Raw genomic sequence first — 25,722 nt, forward strand, 5'->3', positions numbered from 1 at the left:
TATTTAAAACTAAACAAAATCAAGATATTTTTCCATAAGCTAAAATGTTAAACACTTGAAACCATGCTTGACCTAATGTTCTAACAAACATGAAGCACATGGACCATTTTTTTAAACCTAGTATTTGAGAGAAAAACTTCTATCTACTGTAAAGGTTTCCACATAATACAGTGAATGAGAGTAAGCGTGACTTTTCGAAGCCGTTCTGATAAACTCATGACAGATAAACAGCCAATGTAAACCGAGACAAAAGTCAGGACAGAAATGGATAAAATGACTATAGAAGCCTGAAGGTACCTTCAGGGATAAGGGGGAAACAGTGCCAATTTTTTTTTTTTCATTTAAAGCAGGGCTGACCAACTCCAGTCCTTGAGGGCCACAGCCTTGCTTGTTTTCCAACTATCTGTCCTGCTTGAAAAACAAGCAGGACCGTGGCCCTTGAGGACTGGAGTTGGCCGTCCCTGCTTTAAAGTTTTTATGCTGAATTAGTGCATAAATCATAAATCTTATTCATATGTTCATTCGTAATTGTGTTGATGCTGTTTTGTCTCCTTTAAAGTGGAGTACACATGGTGAATAGGAATGTTTAGGAAACGGTTACTGGGAATACTGGAGGGAAGAACTGGCGGCCAGGATTTTTTTTTTCCGCCACCGTCACAGACAAAGCTGGTAGTTGTGAGGTCCTAGTGTGGCAATGGCACCAGGATATCGACGTAGTTGATGGGGAAGAAGCCAGAGTTGCCGTGCAGCATCCCCTCGTACCAGTTTTCATCAATCTTGTTGGTTAGGGTGATGATATCGCCTTCCTTGAAGCCTAGCTCACCGTCATTCTCGGGGTCAAAGTCGTACAGGGCACGACAGCAGGGCTGGTCCATAGGGGCTGGAGAAAAAGAAGAACGCGACAAGAGGGACAGTTAGATGAGAGGCTGAAAGTGGAAACAAGATGCTGCATATAGATTAGAGGCAAGAAAAGCTTGTGTAAGGCTCACCTGGAGACCTGGCTGAAAGAGAGAAACAGAAGAGGAAGAAACAGCAGAGGAGACACAAAACAACCATCAGTCACTATACGATTACAATTAAATTTACAAGGCTTAAAGGAATAGTTCAGTATTTTTGGAAATACACTTACTGTGTTTTCTTTCAGCTTGAGAGTTAGATAGGAGGATTGATACACTCTCATATCTGTCTTTTAAATATAATGAGATCAGCTTAAAAGCTCGAAACAGTCACTTTGGGTATTGTCTCATGATTGCATGGTCTTGGATAGTCTTTTTCAATAAAGCATCAATCTCACCTTTGTGTCGCTTGTTTGTTTTGCAGTGTGAAGTGAGCTCATTGCTGCCCCTTGTGGCCACTGACACAGCACCCATTGGAAACTTCAAAGTACCCGTGTGTCTTCCACCCTTCGGCCTCACGGGGGCACCAGTGAGCCCACTATGGTGAGTGCTTCACAATGTGGTGAAGAATACATGGCACAAGAAAGTTTACTTAGACAAGCAACACAAAGATGATGAGGTTTATGCTTCATTGGAGGTGTTGTTAAAACGTATAAAGTGGACGCAGACTAATTGGTTGTTTTGGCAAATGGATGTCCGCTCAACCAACCTGATCTCTAAAAAAACAACCTACCTATCAGCACATCTAATGCTCATTATATGTGATTTGTTTAATCTGTTAAAAAAAACGAAGCATTAAAAAGACATTTTGTTTTATAATCACTGTTTCTTGGTTCTGGGCAGTGGTCAGGAAGTTACTGCTCCAGGTCAGGAAACAGTCTGGCAGACAAGGTCGTATTCAGACTGAGATTTGCTCTGCATGAAACAAAAACAAAAGAGGTTGTGTTGGTGGGGGTGTGTTGCTTCACGTACTATTGAGACAATGAAATATGAGCCAGGAAATCCAGCAGAAGGAATGGATTTATGTGTTTAAAGCTTATTAGAGGCCCAAACACAGAACAGCGGTTTGCCAGTACTCACAGACAGGATTATACAACTCTGGAAAGTCATCATGGCGGCATTTGTTTCATCTTTGGTCGAGATGATCTCCAGGTAAACAGCTGAAATACAGCGTTTACGTTATAAAGTAATCCACCAGTATGCACACCTGTGTTTTTTTTCACACACTGTGGTCTCTATGTGAACACAGCCTAAGTCGATAAAAATGATTAAATCATGAGCTTTAGTATTTCTGGTAGGTGGATTGTTTTTGCATGGAGGCAAAATAGCAAAATAGCTCTTCCCCCATGTATCTAGTCTTTTTCTTCGGTAGTTTCATATTTAGCGTCTAGACATGAGTCATCACTCCTCTTATCTAATTCCAACACAGAAGCAAATAAGTGTATCACTCAAAAAGTCAGACTATTCCTTTAAAATTACAACAAAATTGGCAAGTTGATTTAAAAAAAAAAAAAAAAAATTCAAAGAGAAACCGGGGGTTAGACAGAAACGCACTCATTGCACTGCAGATGAGCTGCACTGCAAACAAAAATGCAGACACAAATCCACTTCCACAAAAGTCAATTTAAAGAAGGATAAGAGTGAGAGAGAGATGTTGCATCTCTTTCCAAGTCACTCTTGCTCACCTGGAGATCTTGCTGCAAAGGGGAAAGGGTGAAAACAAAGGTAAAAAAAGGAGAATTTTAGGAATGCGGTTTTAAAATGGGAAAATTCCGAATTAGTAGATGAGTAGCTGGTGGAGCAATGAAGAGGTCGATATACAAGAAGAAATACAAATTAGACAGCAAAGTGAAAGAGAGGCAAATTGGCCGACCGACAAAGAAACAGAGGATAAAAATGATCAGAAGATTGATGAGAGAACAAAACAGAAAGAGCAAATGCTTATCCGCTGCTAAGATGTTCACATTATATCGAGCGGATGGCACTTGTTTTTCTGCTGTGGGTATCATTTGGTGGAAAAAAAAACAACAAAAAGTTGAAAAGATATGGTTGTATCTCTGGGATTTTAGTCTCACCTGGAGATCTTGCTGCAAAGAGGAAACAACACAAGGGAGGGGGGGGGGGAGAAAAGGAGCAGGAGTTCTCAGTGTAAATGCAAAAAGTGTTGAAGAAATGAATGTGATCACACATCACAAACATACTGACAGAAGGAAAAAGCACAAGTTTGACCAAGCTCACCTGGAGATCTCGCCCCTACAAGAATAAACAAAAATCATAGGTGGAAAGAGAAAAGTGCAGAGTAGTATTTAGTTCAAAGACTGATAGATATTCTGCTCTGTACAGGTAATTACTGAAATGTTGGGAAAAGAGCTGGGAAAAGAAAGATAAGATTAACAAAGACAATAAATACCATAAATTCTCAAATATATTTTCATTTACCTCAATTACTGAAAGTACAATGTTTTTATTTCGAATTTCCCCTTTTACATTTGAGAATTTATAGTAAAGATGAAAAACCAGAACAAAAAAAGAAATGTTAAAAGACAGGGCAGCATGAATGAATAGAAACTGGCCCAGAAGCTAGTCTGGACAGGCAAATACTGCTTCACATTATTGCAAAGATTAACTGGTTAGATTCCCCAGGGAGACTATACATTTAATTCAGTACCGGGACTAATTTCTGGGCATGTTTCTGGATGGTGATGTTTGTATGTTCTGGGTCTCACCTGGAGAGCGAGCACTGTGGATGCCTCCATTGTGATTCTCACTGATTGAGAAATCCAGAGATGTACGTGGTTTAGGAGCGTACTCCTTCCTTGGTTTGCTAGAAGCGTCCCGTATCCTGCAACGTGTGACAGAATTCATCAATGCCCAAATAAAACAGACCCATATTAACCACATTCTGCTCCCTTGCATTGGTAATAGCTCAAACATGTACTTTCCCAAATGCCACTGACATTGACACTGACAACAAATGTTACATTCAAAGCACATTCAGTAATGTTAAGAAAAAAACAAGAAGTGTCTGAACTGACCGGTCATCCATTTTGCTGGAGAGCTGTGTGAGGATCTCAGCAGCTCGGGTGTGGTACTCCACCTGGGCGTGGACCAGAGCAGTGAGCTGGCTCACCTGCTCAACCTGGTGACGCAAGACGCAAAAGATCTAGGTTACCCCTGGAAAAAAACTACTCCAATACGTAAAAGGTCATAAACCACATATATTTCCAAGGCTTCAGGAGCACAAAAAGGTGAGTGAAATGGATGTAGGACGCAGTAACAATGGAAAGTTTGTTGATAAATAGATATGATTAAAAATCCTGGCTGTGTCAATAAGGAATGAAATGACTGAAAAACTACTCACATCACTCTCCAACAGGTTGAACATGCTCTGCTCAGCAACCTCTTTGGAGTCATCGAATTTCTCGAGCGCTTGTTTGATCTCGTCCTCTGTCACTTTGCCCTGGCGCTTCTTCTTGTAATCAAAGTCCAGACGGCGCCCCTCCAGCTTCTTCAGGTGATGCTGCCAAAGAAAAACAGACAGTAAATCTGAATCCTTGACTGTAGGGTATAAGGTTTTTTTTTCTTAGCCCTAACCCGTGTTATGTATTAGAGTTCTGCATTTGTACCTGAATTTCCTTGATATCTTTTTCATGGAGGTTCTGCAGCGGATCAATGAAATTCTGCTTGACCTCCATGTCCAGAGCGTCCTTAACCTCTCCCAGTTCACGCATGGCTTCCCCAGCATCATTCAGTGCAAGACCTTTAAAAAAAAAAAAAAAAAAAAAAAGGCACTAAAAACACGTCATTCATTGTCATTCAGTGCACAGGGTAGAAAAAAAATGCATTCAAATCTGGAGCAGACTTTGACCAAATCTGGAGCAGACTTTGAAAAGGTATATCTCTTTAAATAACATTTAATGCCTTCACTTGTGAACTAAATAGAGGAAATGTCAGGAATCTTGTCTGGAAAGTAGACTCATGCATTTTTCATCACACTGTTTCAGCACCCTTGAGGGCATTGAATTATGCCACTTTGTTCTTGTGAAGCCTATAAAGAAGTGTTTCTGTGAGAAGCTCTTAATTTGCCGCAGCTCACCGAAGTTAGACTCCTCCCCGAGCTCCCTCCCAAACCTCTGCATGGACTCTCCCAGGATGGTCTCGGTCTGTGTGTAGCCTGGCCCCTTCTCCTGGCCCCTGATACGTGACATGGAGCTCATCATGCTCATCTTGGCTCTGGTGGCTGGGAAAACAAGGCGTTAATGAAACCAAACACTTCAGGGCTAGTGCCTTGAATTTGTAATCAGAGGACACAGTGCCTCAGACACTAAAGTGAACTTTATTAAAATGCTTGGCAGAGATTAGTTGCTTGTGGTGAAGTTGGGGATTATTTCATGTGAGGATTGTTGCAGAAGAACTAGCATTCAGAATAAACTGTGTATTAGTGTGAGATAAACATCAGGTCAGAGAATACATATTAAAACCAATACACATCAAAACTATAATAATATGCCATTATTAATCTGAATCTTTCAACGTAATTAATGTCTAAATGTAGTGGAACAATTATTAGTATTTCCCAATAAAGTATTGTGTATCAAGTATGACAAAAACATAAGTGGAACTGAATTACCGACCAGTCCTAATGTGTACACATGTGCGTACATATGACTATGTAATGTCTAGTGTGTGTACTGTATATGATATGAACATGCATGTTTAAGATATATAGTATAGTAAAAGTTTGCAAATACTTTTAGACTCTCAGAGTATTGACTCTTGAGAGACTAAGGGCTTGATGAAATCCACACAATCAAAACCACCACATTCACCATAAACCATCCACAGCTGGTTTATGTCACCTGGGTTTGGCTGCAGATACTCAGTGGTCTTGGTCATGATGTCCATCACTGCCCGAGCTGTGGAGTCCACCTTCTATAAACCACAATGTAACCCAACGCACGGAAGGAGACAGAAACAGAAGGTACAGAAATAGCAGCTACAATAAACAAAAAAAAGATGTGCACAGTAGCAAAAATAGGAAATGGCTAAATGATTGCAGGAGAGAGGGAGTGAAATATAATAGCAGTAAAACAATTTGAGGACAAAAACGGAAAGTGTTGCTTTGTTCTGCAGCTTGTTGGTGAGAGGGAGAAGCACGGAGCTGAGAGCCAGCACCACATTTGTCTTTTAGTTTCAGTGTGATTAAACTCACCCTGCACCACTCAGCCTCTTTTTTACTGTACACTGGATCTACTAACATATTATCACATATTGTCACATGTAAAATACACACATATACTAACATGAGATGAGGCTTAAGGACACATATGTCAAACAAGTTGCAGATAGGTTTTTTTCTGGGTCTTTGCAGGAGGAGATTTCTAATGAACTCATTTTAAATGCTACGTCTAAGAGTATTAACATGGGGGAATCTTAGTTTAAGCTCTACCTTCTTGCTGCTGAGGCTCAGTCAGGTTTTCAGACATACTGTAAAGCTTTTGCGTTATAATGTGATGAGTGGGCGACCACCAAAGGTTTATTATTATACCACTGGTGGACCTTTGTTGTTTTTGGTTACTTATAACTTGCCAGCAGCTTTCAAACATGACAGCATAAATGGTTGGTGTAATAATTTAGAAGCTGAGCAGATCAGGAAGCCACATTTTGTTACTGAGTGTACAGAACTGTAACAATCTGTACCAACTGTAACATCATTCTTGTCAAGATGATAATAGGAAATTGAAAATGTTCAGTCTTGCCTTTTCCATTTCAGTGAAGTCCTCATCGAGCTTTGTTCCTTCTGCTCCTCCAACTTTCTCGCTCACTTTCTGCAAAAGACAAAGAAATTTGTTTTTTTAAACTTTTATTATCTTAAAAAATGAAGGTCAAGTTGGTGCAAATATTAAATGTTGGAGAATTCAGTGAGGTCATATCCAAAGCTGCTGTAAAGTAAATTACATCTTAGTTTATATTGTATCCACTGTATGTTGTAATAAGAGAGTGGTTCATCTTGTTAGGATGTGCAATGTGAACCAGCCTCTGTCTGCAACATCCTAATGTCACAACCTCCCTATTCCAATTAAGATTATATCAAACAAATACCAGCTTAACCTTCAGGTATTAGGAAACCCCTTTCATTAATGCTCATGCTGCAGTGTGAACCTGATCCTTCGCTGTGACAACACCAGTGCTGGCAGGTAACAACATCAGGAGTGTATTACTGATCTTCACCTCAGTACTATTGATCTTTATAGAATTAATCTGACCTTTACGGGTTATCAATGAGTCTCTGTTGAATAATTAAACACAAAAAGCAACATTTTTAGCTTGAGACTTCATAAAATGTAGTAGCATCAATTTGTGACCCTTTGTTGGAGGTTGTAATGATTGTTCTGACATTAGTTTACTAAAACTAATACACACACACACACACTCCCCCCTTACTCAGTTTAAACTAAAGGCAGTTCGTCTTTTGACATAAAATTGTCAGGCTCATTCTGTGTCACTGCTTTAGACAGATGCTGCAATAACAAGGCAGATAAAATATCACAAGCTGCTTGTATTGGCTATTATATACAGTAGCTTCAGTTTCACATGCACAGACATACACTGTATACAGAGAAAGCGACTGAGGGGAAAAGAGCCCAGTTCCGTTGTTATTTCTAACACTGCCACCATGCAACTCCAGTCTGTGATGTAACCAGACGCCTTTAGGGGGCAGCAATCTGACACAACGAGGCCAGACACAGCCCTGAGAGGAGGGACTGAGGGAGAGAAAAACAGGCGTTCAGGGATCATCATCAACAATGCATGACTAAAGGAACCATGAAGGTTAAGGTCAGTGGATGAAATCTTTCTTAGACACTCACACACACAATAAACACACTTTACCATCCATGTGTAGATTTTATCTTTATGCTGGCTCAAGGGTACAGTAAATGTTTTTCCAAAAATCCAGGCAAAATTAAAAAGATCCGACAAGAGCAAAGTAGCTGGAATGAACTGGGTAAAAATGATTTTTCCAGCGGTAAAAGCCTAAGGGGTGATCTGTGACAGACAGAGCAAGGGAGGGGGCGTTTATAAGATTAAGCCTGTGACAGCAGTTTATGCAGTGTAAGAACTTTCTGAGGATTGGTGCTCTGAGTCATCTCAGCAAAGGCTCTTCTGATCCCACTTGTCAAACAGCTCAATATTTTGACAACAATGCAAAACACACACACACACACACACACACACACACACACACACACTTGACCCTCCCCACACACAGTAGGGTGTCTACAGTGCCCCACACTTCCTGCCGCGAGCTTCACGTGTACGTCACCACAGGGTCTTCAAATCATCCTTTGGTTTGTTGCCATGGAGACAACTACTTGCCCATGCCTGGCTTAGCAGGTGCATTAGAGTGTATGTCTCAGCATCTGCAAAACCCTGTTATTTCTCCCATGACCTTTTACCTGCATTATTTCCTGATGGTCAAAACGTAACTGGGAGGTGCGCTTCACATCGCAACCACTAAGCTGAGCTTCTAAAACAATGAAGTGGATGGCTGTGTATGCTCGATGTGGTCCCTGCAGTGTATTTGCCTGTTTGCACATACACAAATATATAACCTGCAAATAGAGACAATAGCTGACATTTTATATAGAAACTGTTTTATCATAACACTGAGCACTGAGTGCTGAGTTTAATGGTCATCTGAGCTGAGATACATGGACTGTATTTCAACCCGACATAGAATAACTGAGAATTTGAGTGATTTTTATTTGTGGACTGAGAGCTTTAATCATTCTGCACACACACTCATTATATAAAGTATACTGGTGTGTAATGAAACTGTTACCGATTTGCTGCTTCTGCAGGATATTAGCAATTATCTTTTTTCTCTAGAGAGAAAACTAGTCTGAAGTTCTGACCCAAGATGATGATTAGTGTTTATGTCCACACCAGCTCTAACTGTCTCAAGTCTGTAGTTTTGCACTTAAATCTGAACTGACAGAAATGTTTACATCTGTACCTGAACTGAAATAAGATGTCAGTATGCTAAAAACCAGCAACCTACACAGTGTGCACATTAAGCAATTGACAGCACAAATCTTGATATAGTAAAAATTGCTCAGCACAATTCACAGCCCAAGGTGATGTTAGTAAAATGCTTATTTCACAGTCCAAACCCAAAGATCTTGGGTTTACAGAACAGACTCTCATAAAGGAGTTTGACAGTTTAGCTTGAAATATTACTACAATGAATATTACCAACTACGTTTTAGTTGATTAGCTAATTGATTTATTGACTAATCTTGTGAGGCCTAGTACAGGTTATCAAAAACTGTAGCCCCAATACTTGCTGAGCACAGACAGGATTTGCTGGCTTTAGAGAAAATATAATCTCTAATATGCCAATTTCCCAAGTGAACTAGAACAGACATTATTCTTCACACTAATCTGCCACATTTGTACTTGGAAAAGCAGCAGGGTTTTTGGGAATCAAGACTGGGGACTTGGTCTTGATTGATACACACTATTCAGAGCTCTCAATAGTCTCAAAGTCTTATTTTTGTGTGTCCCACACCAATGATGTTTTTGGCTTAGAGACAGACAGTGGCTCGGGAATCAGAGTCAGTAAAAGTCTGGCTGTGCTTGAGCTAAATAGATGAAAACAATTCAGAAGAGCAGTGCCTTTAGGGACACGCGTATAGCTTGGCAGGAGAAGAGCTACTGAACTTAATAAAAATTAGCTGTTGGTGGTTGTTCGGAGTAAGTGGAGCAGCCTTGCTGTGCACGCTGCTGCCCATGGCTGCTGTCAATGCGTATTCAACCCCCAGACACTCGCAAAGTGGAGGCAAAGACAGAATCCACGTTGAGCTTTAATGGCTGTAGGCCGAGGAGATAATTCAGCACCGAGATGGAAAAGACATACGTGCCTGAACACTCAGAGACACTATAACACTGTGTATCATGTCAGCCAACAACCACAGGACTGATGATGGACATGATATGTAACTCCCTCCAATCTTACCTAACAGCCAGGAAACAAATGATCTAAAACCTCCTGGGGAATTAGCAACATCAGTGTGTTTTCACACATAACTGATCGCTTTTCCCCCATATTCTGCCCCTCACTCAAAAACCCATCCGCTCATCACTTTCTCTCAGGCCCACATTCCTCATCCTCCCTGCAGCAGAAGGACGCTACAAGGTGAACGCAGCAGAGGAATTGGCAGCGTGGGGGGAACCTTTCAGGGATGAGTAAATCGGGAATTTGGGTGCTGGTAAATAACAGCAGTTGAGTGGGTGATAAACACGGTGACCTGTGACATCACAGCTTGTAAGGCATCACATGTTCTCGTAGTATAGCAAATACTTGTCGTGCACAGTGCTGATACATGACTAAATGCATGTGATTCGTGATGTCAGTCCTGCAGAGCTTGGACTGGGTTATGCCTAATGCACTGCAGTCATTGTAGTCCGGGCTTTCTATATGTGAGTTCACTTAAAGATGATCATTGAAATCAGCTGTTTTAAAGCTGCTCTGCTAGCAGGAACATTTTTCAGGCGCTCAAGGACGTTTTATTTGTTGATTTAACCGTGGACAGTGAATGCAGTGCATAGTGAAAGAAATAACAATGGTGCTACATAAAACATTACAAATTCTACATGTGCAGACGTCCAAGCAGGGGCAGTAAGGTACAAAACAAAGATATATATTTACAATATGTGTATGTAGCCATGTATTAAATGCCATTCTGCTACATTAAATAAGCAAATGATTCACCTAAACAGAATTCCCACACAGATTAATGAAAACACTCCTAGGGAGTTCATACAGAAAGGCTTTACACCTGTGGAAGACACAGTGAGCTAATACTATTATACAGCTGAAGAGGAAACTGACCTGAGATACACTCTTGACACAGAAGGTGTGTGTTGTTGCTTTTAAACAGCCCAGGATTAGATTGTGCTACTCACTTCAGAACACACAGAAATTGCAGCATCATATCTATTCATGCATACACACAGGCCCTGCTGATATCCTGAGGTTAAGATATTGGCTTCCTCGTTCTCACGCCTCTGCTTTTGTGTTTCTCTGAATCATAAAACATTTGATTTGATAAACATTTTTGGATTGTTTTCACACAAAAGGAGCCGAAAGGAACAAATAGAAATTTTGACCCTGATGGTGGTGCTAGAGGAAAACTCAGAGGAACGTTATTCCTAAGGGGGAACATAAACGACTGTACCAAATTTCATGGCAATCCATCCAATGGCTTTTTAGATATTTTCAGTGTGGACTAACTCTCTAGTGTGGCTAAAAATAGAACACTCATTTGACCAACCAAGACAAAAATATCAATACCAGATTGCTTTCATGTGCTAATAATGTAGACAGCCTACTGCATGTTAATCTCTTCACTGCTTTGCACCTATCATCATCTTTGTACAAGCCTACACTGTTTTATTCTCAACTGTACTGTTAGCACTAGTGTCAGTCACATGCCGCCCAATGTGAGGTGCACAAGGAGTGTGCTGCTGCTGCTGCCCCCCCGCTCACTAGTCTAATCCTGGCTGGGCACACAGAGGCCCCTGCTTTAAATATGCCCACGGTGGAAGAGGGAGATTAAAGACGACAAGAGTGATTAGTGAGGCTATTAGGAGGATAGCCCCTACTGCTGGACAATAGCAGGCCAGGATCGGACTCTTCCTATAGTTTTAAAACATGTCTCCCCTCCTCCCCTACAGGCCTGCTTCCTACCAGCCCCTTTTCCCCTCTGTGGGGAAATCTCTGGCTGGAAGCATCTCCAAACGTCTTAAAGTGGTATTCTCATTACATTACACCCTCTCACTTAATCTATTCAACTGGGATATTTTTCACCTGTTTCTTCTTCTAATGTTTCTTTTTACACCTTGTATGTCATGAGAGGAGAAAAGGATGATGAAGCAGGACATGAGTGGAGAAAGACAAAGACTTTGGACAACTGGGGATATGACACTGAACTGCCAAAAACAATTGCATAACAATGCCCAGAAGATCTTTGTCTTACCTCTCTTTTCGTCTTTCTCAGATTGCCTCACTCTTCCCATTGTCATATTTCTCATGCAACACAGTGCAGAGTACACTCACTGCAAGACTGAGTGTCACTGTTGGATTGTATTCGCTTCAGCTGGCATCTAATTTGCCACAGTTAAAGCTTCATTTTGGCTGACCAGGCTTTCTAAAGACATAGCACCAGGAGGATCAAATGGTGCGTGGGTATCAGAGCAAGTCTAGCTGTCCAGGAAAAGACCTGTGCACTCAGGGAATCAGGGAAAATCCACTTGTTATTCTTAAATGCTGGTGTTTAGTGTTAATGTGTGGGTGGCTGCAAACTACAGCTGTTTCAGGATGACAGTAATCCAGCAGAACATCCAGGCTTGGAGCACTGTAATGGGAGATGCTTGTGAAACCCACAGAGAAACAAGCAGTGACAAAAGTCTTACACAGTCAATCAGGAAACAAAAACGGTAACCTCATTTTGGACAGGTAGGTGTCAATTACAAACTGATTGGACTGTGACAGATCAGGGTGCCAGCTATTTCCACTGTCCAGACTTATGGCATCATCCATCCACTGGTTGGCCATGCTGCTTCACTGACCTCTATCCTCTCTGAGTGTGTGGCCTCTAGCTGTTATAATCTGATTTGTACATCTTTGCATGGCTCTTATGTAACAGCAGGGATGAGTCTGTGGCTGGGGAGATGTGTGCGCTCACACTCATCCGTGTACTGTGTGGCCAATGGGGGATGAGGAAGAAGAGCAAGGGTGGGGGGATGGGGAGAGAACCAGCTGGCACTGTGTGTGAGGAAACCGCGCCAGAGTTTGTGAGCACTGGGCTACGTGATGATGATGATGAGACATAGACAGAGGATGAGTAACTGCATATATGACATGAATGATGGTGGGTTGTACGATTGGACTGTGTGTGCAATGCTCACGACGAATATCAGTGAATCCATATATGAACCCACATCAAAACAATAGTTACCATGAACTACAAGGAAAGAAACGAATCCACCCCCTCTATTGTGCTATGACTGTTTCATCATAAAATGCTAATGTTAAGTATTTTCTGGACAATTACTCTCAGAATCCCCCTGACAGATCATCTGTAGTTCTGTGCTCTTTCAAGTACCTCTTGTGGTTAATTTTCTAACCACTGCTTTTGTCATTCATTCGTTAATTTCACATCTGCCCACATCTCATTTACTGTTCATTCATTGTTATTTTTCATGAATGTAGCAAGGTAGCTATCTAGCCTTAAAAGATGCTGACATTTCCAATTCAAACTGCTGTTAACCAGCACAGCACCAATTCTCATTGATTCAATGAAAAAAAAAAAAAAAAAAAAAAAAAAGTGGTGTAGTTGAAACCAGGTTAGAAAAACAGCAGTGAATTATTCTGCTGAATAAATGCATTTGTGCTTTATGAATCTATCCTTCCATTAGTCATCTACCACTTATCCTGGCACGTCCGTGGTGGCAGGGTGCTGGAGCCAATCCCAGCAGACATTGGGCGAGAGCTGGGGTCAGACCAGTCAGATCACCGGTCATGGAATGTAAAGGTTGTTTTCCTGTGACCTGCGGCATGTAGGTGGCCGGACTCGACCCCTTGACGCTGCACACTGTGCTCCCACACGTGGAGTGCTGGCTGTAACCTTTCACCTGCTTTAAGAATCTAGCTCGAAAATAAATAGCAGAAACATAAAGGCTAAAAAATGAGGAAAAGCTTGAAGGAAGGACTGGCATCACCACTGAAGCAATTAAAGATAATGTATATTTGCACAGAATATCCCATTTAGTGCAAAAACATTCAAATATCTGTATCATTCCTAGTTAAAGGCAGTCTCTCATTAATAATCATCACCCACAGATATGAGAAACATCACCGTGAAACAACGATTTCAAAAATGATACCGCATCCTCACATTCAGTGACTCAATTATTGTGTGCTTTCTCACTGAAAAACACACACACACACACACACACACACACACACGCAGATGTAAATGAACACATCCAGCTACATAAACAACGCACTTGCTTTCTCTCTTACTTTGCCACTCTGCAATTTCCATTTCAAATGCGAGTGTGTTTCTCAGAAGAGATAATGACAGAGCTTTGAGGCCCTTAGAGGACTTGACTTTTTCCAACACATAACTCAAAAGGGAAACATGTTATATTTATACAGTAGGTTTATGGTAATATCATTTTAATGTTTAGACAGCAGTGCTGTGATTTAAATCTGCATGGGTATAATGATGGTGCTGTCAAAGATAATGAACATGAAAAATCGATATTGATGACAGATATTAAAGCTCGGCTCTGCTGCCTGTAATGTGTGTGGTTGTATCTGTAATCACCGGATTCATGTTCACATAATTTAACCTAAACATTATCGTCCAGCTGCCTGTCAGAAGGAAGTTCTCTAGCATGGATCTCTGAATCAGTTATTAGTCATAAGTAACTAACCCTTAACCAGCTTCTGCTCTAATTCATGCCATTTATTTTATTATTTTATATTAAAGTAATCCTGATATAGCATCCTGAATCCTGAATAACACCCAATCAATAATATTTCAAGTAATATAATAAAACATTTAACAACAAATATAAATGATCTAAAAACACAATTCAAGTGCAAGGCCCTGTCTATGTGCAGTATATTACACACTGGTCCAAAATGAATAATATAGTAAATAAGATTCAAAATACTAAATATGTGTATATAAGGTAGAAAAGATGTGAGTATGGAAGGATCTGAAACAACAGCAGGAGGAGAAGAAATCAGATAAAGAGGACGGTATGTTAAAGTGTATATGCTGTGACAGTTTGCCTGCAGAGAAACTCTGGTTGCACCATTAGGGAAGACAACAGGAGTGTACAGACTGTGCCGGGGGGGGGGGGTGGGGGGTTGGAGACAGACCAAACACACTTCACCAAGGTCCCTGAACTCAGCACAAGCTTTTCGTACAACACTAGACCTGTGTCGAACAAACACTGCCTATCATGAAGGAACATTATCACTGCTGATGAAGATAAATGTTTTGTACTTTTAAGTTCGAGCTGAACCATCCAACAGCAACGACAGAATAATGGATCCTCAAACAAACACCCAGAGGTGTATTTATACCAAAATCAATAAAGCAACAAAAAAAAACAAAAAATTCTCTACACTCCACACAGTACTACATACTTTCAATCACACTGCACCAGTTCCTCCCTAAATAAATAGCAATATCAATTCATCCAGTAGCTGGCATTAAACAAGAAATAAATTAAACACCATCCTGTATATTCAACAGTGAATTTCTGCTGTGAATCAGGACTGGTCTGGTTTGATTAGATTTCCTGTCCATAAAAAGGCCATGACAGGAGACAGACAGTAAAACCATCAGAATACCTATGACTGAGCTCTGTCATATTCAAATATTCATACATGGGGGGAAGTGCACTAAATATATGCTTAAACAATGGAAACTAAAATGTACTAAAATAATCAAATTGTCAGAGCAGAAATAGGGTTTATTGATTAGTCAACCAACAGAAAATGTATTTTAATTAATTTCTTAGAAACATGTGACTCATTTGATGCCCAAATTATATATTTAAAGATATTTATCAGTTTGTTGAAAATCATTATACATTAGCCTTTACAGATGTCAAATTTATTAGACACTATATACTTTGCAGTTTCTACAAGAACACAAGGTGATGAAGACACTTGTTTATGCAAAGCAGGAGCATGATTAAATTACAGGGGCAATTACAGGTTTGGTAATAATTAATGTATAATAATAATGATAATAGAAGTGCAGTATATTTAGGGAATTTTACCAAGACACGGCTTATACTATATCTATTTCTAGGTGGTTTTCTAGGCAGTAGGTAAATGTGAGAATGGCATGTAAGCACCACATGAAATAAAAAAAAAAAAAAAGCTAGTTTGAAAAAAATAGCAAGGAGGAGCTATAAAATCTGCGACCCCATCACATGGTACATTTGGCAGTCTGCTCAGCACATGCAGCACGTTTCACAGATTATAGCTGCAGCCCTCTGATTCTGAGTCACACAGATCCAGTATGATGCAAAGTCACTGTGCTCCAATTAATCTGAGTATAATCCCTGACAAGACATTCAGTCTCTGCTCTGCAGTTGGTGGGAGGCCTCTATGTGGACAGGGCGTATGAGTTTACTCTGTGTGTCCATGGCTATGTATCCTGTTTTTTTTTTTTTTTTTTTTTTTTCCAGAAGGCTTGTATGATGCTGTCCACCAAAAAGACTGTTGGACACTCGCTTCACCACATATGTAAATACCATAAAGCACACACTGTTCCCTCCTACCCCTCATTACCGTCCATTCTTGAGCCAAACTAGACATTAGACGTGTGAAGACATGATGCTACAGCTGCCGGAAAGCACAGCCTCATCTCCTCTTTTGTACTACCCAACATCCTTCACTTCTCTCCACTTAACTCCACTACTTCCTCCACTATTTATGCCCTCTCTCTATCATCTTTTCTCCTGGTTTCCTTCTTTTTGTTCTGCAAGTTTCCTGTCCAATTTTCCTATTTCACTACCAAAGAAATAACGTTTTTGCGCAAAAACTTTTTTGCCATGCTTATTCCATGGATCTAGAGATTTAAATGTTTGTTGACTTATGTTGTCCAGGCTGAAATATCTTCTGCAACTACTGAATTGATGGAGCTCAAATTTTGAAACGCTTTTGCTTTCCAAAGAAAAAGTAGCTACAACCTCCAGTGTTATTTTATACTCTTATAAGGTTTTATCTGTGCAAACTGTTGAACCTTTGTCTTAAATCTCGACTGACATGAATGACTTGCGTGACTTGGTCCATGACCTCTGTTTGGACAGAGACCTTTACGCGTGCGTAAATTAACTACAAATGACAGACAATAACTTCTACAATATCTCTGGGAATGCAAACACCTCCATATCTGCAAATTATATTGCTTTGCCCTTCACTATAGCCGCATTGTGTCGGTAGCTATAATACAAGCCAATAACTAATAATGAATGGGTTTTGAGGAGAGAGTCCTGTTGGGTTATAGATTTAGATAATACAGATGTGACCCAAATGCCCCTGAAAGCAGTGGTGTGTGTATGAATATGGAGGTTTCATTTAGCCTTATCAACGTTTCCAGTTATTTCAATGTAGAAAAATACATTGCTGTTGAATCATCATACAACAAAAAACCGCAAGCATTATACTGTTGTGTATATTGCTGAAATTCATGTGAGACATATTCATGGTCAATTTTAAAGGGAAAATATAAACAAAAGGACCAACCAATCCTTAGCTAACCTTAGTCCACAGCTGTCTTTCCTGCAGTGGCTGATGCCCAGAATATACAACAGTACTGAATAAAAGATTAACCATGGCCTGGTTACTGATGCTGAGAGAGAAGAATGAGAAAGGAGGGAGGGGGGAAAGAGAGAAACCACAAACAGTGATGAACCACAGCTCTCTTTTTGTAAAACAACCGGAAATCCTCAAGCGACTGTCAAAATAAGAATGTATTCATCTCTAGGACAGCAGGAACCAGAGTCTTCATCACTCCGCACCACCTTTCTGCTTTGACAGATCTGAAATTGGCTCAACATTGTTTGTTCAAATTTCCTCTAGATGAGGAGTTTAGCTCACCAGTGCTCTTACTCAAAACATGCCGACAGCAGGAACCACAGTACAAGCTAAGAATAGGACCATCACAGTCCATGTCTGTCAGTCATTGACCCCCAGAACAAAGGTGAACGTCACAACACTCCACAGTCCAGTTTTCAACCCTGTAGCTCCTGCATGTACACTCCTGTCTAAAATTATGCTATTAACACTCTTCTCAGTGTTTCTGACCTTTTATTGAGTTTTACCAGCTTTACAGGACCTACTGAAATATGAAGTATGTCAACCTTTCAGCGTTTTGTTTCTGGCCACACCTTTCATTTGCTATTTGAGGTTGCAGCAGCCACTGCATGTCAAGTTATGTTTATCAAGAGTCAGTAGACAAAGTCACTGTTGTAACGCTGACATGTGGATTAATGTAGCGTCAGGGAAATGAAAGATAACATTTGTTAGAGGTGAGGTGACGGAGGTTATATTTTACAATCACAGCAGTCAAAAATCTGTAACTGCAGCTTTAATATATAGCAAAAACATTCCTGTGAAAGGTTTCCCTGTTTGAAACCTTCAGGAAGAGAGTAGCTGTCATCAGATATGTGAGAAAGATTTACTATTTGCAGATCTCTTGAGAAAAAAGACTAAGTAAAAACTTTTTTAAGCCAGAAGTCAATAGACAAGCAAAGGTGATGAGCAAATAAAGTTACTATGAGAGGAGAAAATATTTCAAAACAAAAGGATGGGAGGTCACTGAAGGTACCGACTGCTGGACTCTGTCCAGTACAGCATCACTTCTGCTGCATTGCTGATCCACATGAGAAAAAACAGGATACACTGGCTGGCCTGGGACACATGCATTAAATTCTTAGAAGACTATTTTAACAATGACTTTCTATTCTCCGACTCATGAGCAGACGGTGTACGTGAAACAATTCTGTAACTCACAACCTACTTCCAGTGCCAACTTTCAATGCCTGTGCAAGACACAATGTGCCATATCTGAAGTGAAGCGGAAAGGATGCTGTAGAGCTTTGGGTGGTGGACATAAACTCACCCATTTGACTTTCATGCAAGAGATGAGTCTGTGTCCTCTATAATTAACGTTTTCCTTTTTATAGATGCTCTTTCATAACTATAACCCTTTTAAATTCCCCCACTCTTAGCATCAGCGCAACCTTTCCCTGACTGTAGTACTGCATGCAATGTGGTAGTCCACAGGAATATAGAAAATTCACAGAATCAGACATTCTTGTCTGGCAATAGTGCAGTGATACAATTATCACAACTCCTGCCTTTACCCCTTGACCTAGGACACCCAGTACTATTCTCTTGCAGAAGATGGTGTTCTCTTCTAGAATTAGAGCTGCAATGACTCATTGAGTAATAAGGAATCAAGCCTGGAAATGCTTTTCTGGTTTTAATGCTAAAAAGTGAGGTCAGTAATAATTAGTCAATAATTATTAGTTACTCTCTTACCCAAAATCATTAAGCTTCCAAATTTGACTGATATATTACCAACATCATTAAACTGAGCTTGGTAGGAAATTATCCTAAAGTTTGCACAGAGAGTCAACCCCTGCAGATCAACTGTTATCCTTTCTCTTTCCTGTTTGACTTGGCTCAGTCCAAGTCAAACAGGAAATCTCTGAATTCTCTCTCCACCTCTCTGCTGCTCCGTCCCTGCTCAAGGCTGCTTCCTATCACCCTCTCTTTCACCTTTCTTGTCTTCTCTTAACTCTCTTTTCCTGCTTCACACTCTTTGTCCCGCCCTCCCCGTCTGTTATGTTCCAGCTGGATCTGTTTTACGCTGCACTGCAGTAGGCCTAGTGAGGATGCAGGCTGGATGATTCAGCCGATCACAATCTGGTGTCTTAATGCCCTGTGGGCGTCATCCACATCCAAGGACCCCACTGCTGTCCATGGGTAAGCACTGATCTATATAGATGCATGCTCACGTGTGCACTTGCACATTATATTCTTTATGCTGACAAGAATTAAATCTAAATGGACCCAGTGCTTGATAATTTGCTTTTAAGCTACAAAATGGTATCCGACTGACAAATCTGAATGCTTCACACAATACAACAAGGGTTAGACAACTGTGCTATGGTTATTAGTATTCAGCACACACACTGGGAAACCTCTAGTCTAACCAGGGATTACTATTCTTCTATCGGCTGTAAGAAATATATTTTAGGTGTCTTAAAGCTGCTTTCTAGCTTCCCTTAGTTACAATGCTACCTGGAGTTCACCAGTGGGATCTCTTATGATATCTCAGTTTGGAAGAAAACTGGAAGGATACACTGTGTTTACATGAGTCTAGCATTACTGAATCAGTGGTGCTGTCATCCTAAATCCATCACTGTCATGAGAGCATGTGGCTTACAGCATGGTAATGAGAAGAATTTAGCTCACAACACTCACTCTAAGATGCCATTTTATCTTACGCCACTTAAAGTTAACTAAAAGGAATCAGCGTAAGAGCAAAGGGGTCTTCAGTATCTGAGGTGCAGCTGTAGTCCGAAGTTGGACTTTAGATGAAGGTACAATTTAATTTTTTCATGTGTTAAAAACCACAGTTACAATTTTACCATCTTTAAAAAATGAACTTTAATACAACTAATTCTTAAATTTGGTTACTGGGCATTAAACAATAAATTACATGGTTTTCTACATAATGTCTTTGCCAAAACAACCAACTGAGGAAACATGTGAGCCTCTTTCTGACATTGACAAGAAGGAAAAACAACCATTTTATCTGGAAAAGCAGCAAGATCCAAACCACCAGAGTCGTATTTCTGTTTCCTCTCTCCCTCTCTCTCACTCACTGCCCCACTTTCTCAAATGTTCTTACCTTTATATTTATCTCTTCTCTCTCAACTAGTTTCTATTCAGTAAACCCATTTTTGTCTTCCTTAACATACACTGGAAGTTCAGAGGACACATACACGATCAGCTGGAGAGCCCTACACACATACACGACTCTCCATGGGAATAGAGCCATCATGAAGGTAGCAACTGCTCTATGCATTTCTATCATTCGAGTCTGAGGTGGAGTTGACTGATGACATAAGTGAACGGTTGTTCCTTTAAAATATCTTTGTTTCTTTGCTTGAAACAATAAGAGGAGAAATATAATGTAGGTTTTTCGGAGAAAGACGTTATATTTCTTACAAACAGCTATAAATTGTCTTTAATTATAATCTGCAACAGTATATGTGGAGTTATATCATAGTGAGTAGTGAAAATCAATATTGGCATTCTATATATTCTAGTGGACCTGTTGTGTTTTACCCTTCATGCCTTGTGCTTCCCTTCTTTTTAAAATGGCCCCCGTTATTAATGCGCCAGTCTGAACCCCAGTGTCCTTGAATGTGTGAGAAAGATTTCTTCTATTAAAGAAGTGTGATTGTGGTTGTGTGAAATAAATTACTCAGTGATGTATGTGAAAAGGTGAAACTGAGGTGTGAGTGTATGTGTTAATCATAAAATCCCAGTTACTCTATGGCAATCTGCCTTTTACGAGCTATTTCTCTCAGCCTCCTCTCAGCAGAGTCCACAAAGTCTATAATTAAGAGATGCAGCAAGGCCCCGTGCACAACAACGAGGATATCTGTGTCTCATAAAGCAGATGCTGTACACTTAAGTTCAGACACAGTTGCACTGCTAATTAGCAATTAGTGACACAATGGGCAATAAGGTTGATGCAGCATTTCATGATATTCAATCTGTTCTTATCTACATATAAACTAGTTTGACTCTAATGTGGCTCTGTTTACATTTGGATTTTTTTAAAACTTGAGCTCTTGTTTCATTATAAATATTAAGACAAGTCCACTGGTTCTTTGCTGTCCTTAGGTGTGGGCACTATGACGGTACATGTTGACTATATACAGTATATAAAGAAACAATGTAAATGTGTCAACCTTCTGTGAATTTACCATGCTGTTTATACAAAACTAAACTAAAGGGCTGCAACTAGCTTTTATTTGCATTAATGATTAATCTGTTTGTCTTAATTAACTGACTGATAGTTTGGTCTTTTAAAAGTCAGTAAAATGTGGAAAATCACTTTCCCAGATTCTTTACTAACATCATCCAACCAATAGTCTAAAAGCCAATTATTGTGTTTACAGGGACAGAAAAACAGGGGGAAAAGGAGCAACAGAGTATTTTACTTAACATTAGTCTGAAATTGATTAGCTCCAATGAAATAGCTGATTGATTGAACAATTATTTCAGCAGTAATTTTATTCATATTCCTCTCCCCTAGCTGCACTGCAACAAGAAAGAGCCAATGATTGTGCATCTTGTGTAAAGTAATGCAGATACCGTAGTACTATCCGATTATTTTTAATTCCCTGGTCTTAGACCACCATCTCCTGACCTCATGTCCTTGTGTTGGGGTGGGGACTTACTAAAGTATGGTTGGGCAATGTGTCTGTAACGTGTGCAAGTAGCCAGATTGATGGGTTGCTGCCTATGTGAATTTGGGGCGGATTACAGGACTGTGGCAAAAGAACAGAGGGGTCGAGGGGAGCCTTCTGCCACTGAGAGTTTGGGGAATATGGCATAATGTGGTGCGTGTATGTGTGTGTGTGTTGGGGGAGGGTGTGTATCATGTTAAAAAACACTTGGGAAGAGACCACAGAGACTGCAAACCCTTAGCCTAAAGTTGATTTAGTTGCACTGAGAATAGCATAATGATGAGTAATGAAGTGTAAAAACCTGCATATTTACACATTCAACAACAGCTCTTAATGCATGCACACTGAAATATAAACATATTTAAAGATATAAATGCAAGTACATAGCCCTACTTCACACACACACACACACACACACACTTGAGGCTGCAGAGTAACATGTGCAGCGAGAGAAAGGGCTCTGCCAATGGGTGACAATAGACTCATCACAGATTTAACAGCCATCTACCGTCTCTACAGCCATCTAATGCCCCTTGTGTGCAGCTGTCTACTTCCGACTTCACCAAATGAGCTCCTGATTAAAACTGAGAAGTGTGTTAACAGGCAAACATGGACGTTTCCAATTATTTCTGTTTTTATTTAATCCTTCCACATGATGTAAGTCTTGGGTATGTTTTACTGCTCTTGTGTCTGGGTTTCATCATCAACACAAGCCTGTCAAAAGCGAGAGTGACATTAATAATATAGATGACTAATGGCAGCATAATTCAACTAAAAATACAATACCAGATTGCAATTCATTAACATATTGCATCCCAGCTGTTAATTGTACAAATGGCCTCCTGTCCTCAGAAATTACTACCTTATTCTCAGTCATTGTCTAGCATGCAATTAAAAGAGATTAATATCTACACGCATTGACCTTCAACAGAGATGTCATTATTAGTGTCACAGTTCTGACAATTGCTTATAAAGATAAGGAATAAGGCAAACTGGGAGCTGTAGCTAAGGCCAACTGGTAAACAAGTAGGCAGAGAGGAGCTGGTGTGAGTCAGCCAGGCTCGGGGTGTCCTGCTGTGTGCTGCCTGAAGCGGATTGTCAGTGTTACTGTGACTCACCCCGAACACCGGACAGCCTCCCTCAGAGATCTGGAGCTCTCAGCTCACACAGGGAATACAAGTCAGTCAAAGCCCTAGAGTTAGTGGTGAGGGACAGATCTGTCAATGCCTTTGACCATCGAGGTCCCACTCAAGAAGACTGATGACCTATGGCCAGCACTCTGATGGGCTCCAAAGTTAATGATGCTTAAAGCTCTGCGTTTGACGCCAGAGCCTCTAAGTAATATTTTCATTATGCAGTGGGTTCACATCTAATAATACACGGACTCATAGTTCAGAATAAAACGAAGAAGACGTCATTTAATTCATCACCATATGGCTCAAGAGGCGTTGAGTGCGTTTAGAGGGCGCAGGGATCATGGCGTGCCGCTGCTGGTAGGAGCGGATTTCCCAAGGCGCACTTAGCGGTTGCATAACACCGTGCGCGTCGGAGTTCCCACTGTGGTTGCGTGAAAAAAAACAACAACACAGATTTAAAGAGTCATACATTAAGGGATACCTGCGCACAAGCCTACAGCTGTGAGCGGCTGCCATTAGATAGGTTTCTGAGAAGAATGTCATCTGAAGGGTATCGAGAGGAACTGACGTCCCCGACATCACAATCGTGCCATCTGCCCCCGAAACCGGGTAATTATCCTGCGCCTGTCCGCCATGCGTCCAATAGGTTCATCTTAAAACCGAAACGAAGACTCAATATAGATGTAGATACAACAGGAGTAATAAATAAATAAATAAATAAATAAATAAATGATTCTGTGGGTGCGTTGCTGCATCGTGACAATCTCACCAGTGGAGTTGATTTCAGCACCAGGACAGCAAACTACAACTGCTCCAAGAGACTACTACATGCGCACTATCATCAGTTCACGAAGCTGGATCTCTACCACCCAAACGCCAAATCGCTGCTCACCAACAACGTGACACTTTGGCGTGAAGGCAGTGATAGTGGTGGAGCTGCAGGACGTCGCGTCCTCTTACCTGAGTGGCTTTGTGAAACTGCTTCTTCAGCCCCGCTACAGACATGGCTGCTACCCGGTGCTTCTAGTTGGGAATATGAAGGTGTGTGAGAGGAAATCTCGCTCCTAACTGTATCTGGTGATGATCTTGTAGCCGTGGCTAACCCCTGTCTAGGCTGCTCCACCACCAGAGGAATCTCCTGTGAGAAAGGGGCTGACTAAAGCCCTGATCAGGCTATTGGATGTCAGCCCCACATGTCTAAAACGGCGCTGACGTCGGAGCCAGCTCCCTTTAAAGCGGCCGCCTCCTCACTACGGCTGGACTCTTAATCTAAAAGATCTTTCTAATATAAGCTCGTTTAGCAGGAGGAATCTGCGTAAAGCCCGAACCAGGAGACAGATTTTTCTATCCCATTACACTGCGCTTCAACATCAGGATAAGGTGATACTATAAAAAAGAAAAAAAACAAACAAAAAACTAAAACAACAACAACAACAACAACCTTAAAATCAATATCACTAGATACATTTTGTGTGTTTTTATTTCGTAAAACGTGAATGATGAGCTCTATTGTATGGAAGAAAAGGCAACACCGCAAAAACACTTTGTTACCAAATTAGTTCCGGCTCCTATAATCACGTCTGCAGTGCGCCCACATCTCCAGCACCGTGGACAGCGCCCATCGATGGGAGACAAGTCCCAGTGCGATCCATCTAACTAAGGGTGATCTGTGTGGTAAACTAACAGTCCTACCCCTCCATTTCTATCCGTGAAACATGCTCTACCTGGCAAACAACATAGTAAAATAAATAAATAGACCTTTATCACCTGTATCTATGAGTTTTTAGAACAGACTTGTTAATGCTGATTTTGTCCTGTGTTAGTTTTTTGCTGTAAACCTAAACACAAATTCCACCGTGGACCATAAATTAAGGTTCTAACTATCCGAATCATACATACACATCAAATCACAAATCAACTTAAAGTGCTATTGACATCCATCAGTAAAAAGTGAAGTTCACGAACAAAACCTACCGCGCGTAATGGCACTGTTACTGCTATGGCGCTGAATTAAATAACAGGGACTTTGGTTATTTCTAAGGACATAAAAAAAAAAGGTTTGTGGTCGTTCTTGTGTGGAGAACAGTGGGATTCGTGGTATTAATACACAATAATAAACGATTAATAGTACAAGAGGACTGTATTTACTATGAAGCAGCGATAAGCAAATGTCTGCTTCTGTACCTGCAGCTTTATCACGCCCCTTTTTCAGCTTCTCAGGCTCAAACTCAAGCCCCGTCACGACGATATTTTCCGGCTCAGACCATTGAAAGGTCTGTGTAGTAAAGTGCACGAAACTGCAAGACTAATGCGCGTTCTAACTCTGAGCTAAAGAGAAGTCACCTGCGCACATCTATCAGCTCAGCGCAGCCCCTCGACGCCAGATGGCTGCTCGCTTTTAGGAGGACTACTACATCCCCATATGGTCACTATCACAGCCCTATAATAACACGCAGACTACCGATTACAAATAAGCGATCAATTCCCGAATATGGCCGTAACACCGGGATGAAGTGTCCTAATAACGCAAACGTAGCCTTTGTATCCTTTTAGTAAAAATCTCGTACAGTGTGTTTTTCACATTAAGAGAACAT

At 40.7% G+C, this 25,722-nt stretch overlaps 1 protein-coding gene across 3 annotated transcripts; it reads right to left on the reverse strand.

The window, feature by feature from the left end:
- Nucleotides 1-447: 447 nt before the first annotated feature.
- On the reverse strand, nucleotides 448-24,261 carry sh3gl2a (SH3 domain containing GRB2 like 2a, endophilin A1). 3 transcript variants are annotated; one of them, XM_026303440.1, is made up of 12 exons: nucleotides 24,089-24,261; nucleotides 6,656-6,724; nucleotides 5,756-5,828; nucleotides 4,993-5,136; nucleotides 4,523-4,656; nucleotides 4,258-4,416; nucleotides 3,932-4,035; nucleotides 3,623-3,738; nucleotides 3,135-3,149; nucleotides 2,972-2,983; nucleotides 990-1,001; nucleotides 448-880 (listed from the first exon to the last, which is right to left on the reverse strand). In XM_026303440.1, the coding sequence occupies exons 1-12, from the start codon at nucleotides 24,131-24,133 to the stop codon at nucleotides 684-686; spliced, it is 1,080 nt and encodes a 359-aa protein (XP_026159225.1). In that variant the 5' UTR covers nucleotides 24,134-24,261; the 3' UTR covers nucleotides 448-683. The 3 variants fall into 3 exon arrangements, with proteins under 3 accessions (XP_026159225.1, XP_026159226.1, XP_026159227.1); XM_026303441.1 differs by lacking the exons at nucleotides 2,972-2,983; nucleotides 3,135-3,149; XM_026303442.1 differs by lacking the exons at nucleotides 990-1,001; nucleotides 2,972-2,983; nucleotides 3,135-3,149.
- Nucleotides 24,262-25,722: the final 1,461 nt, after the last annotated feature.

This window comes from Mastacembelus armatus, chromosome 1 (assembly GCF_900324485.2).
Source record: "Mastacembelus armatus chromosome 1, fMasArm1.2, whole genome shotgun sequence".
In the NCBI taxonomy this organism is placed as follows: Eukaryota; Metazoa; Chordata; class Actinopteri; order Synbranchiformes; family Mastacembelidae; genus Mastacembelus; species Mastacembelus armatus.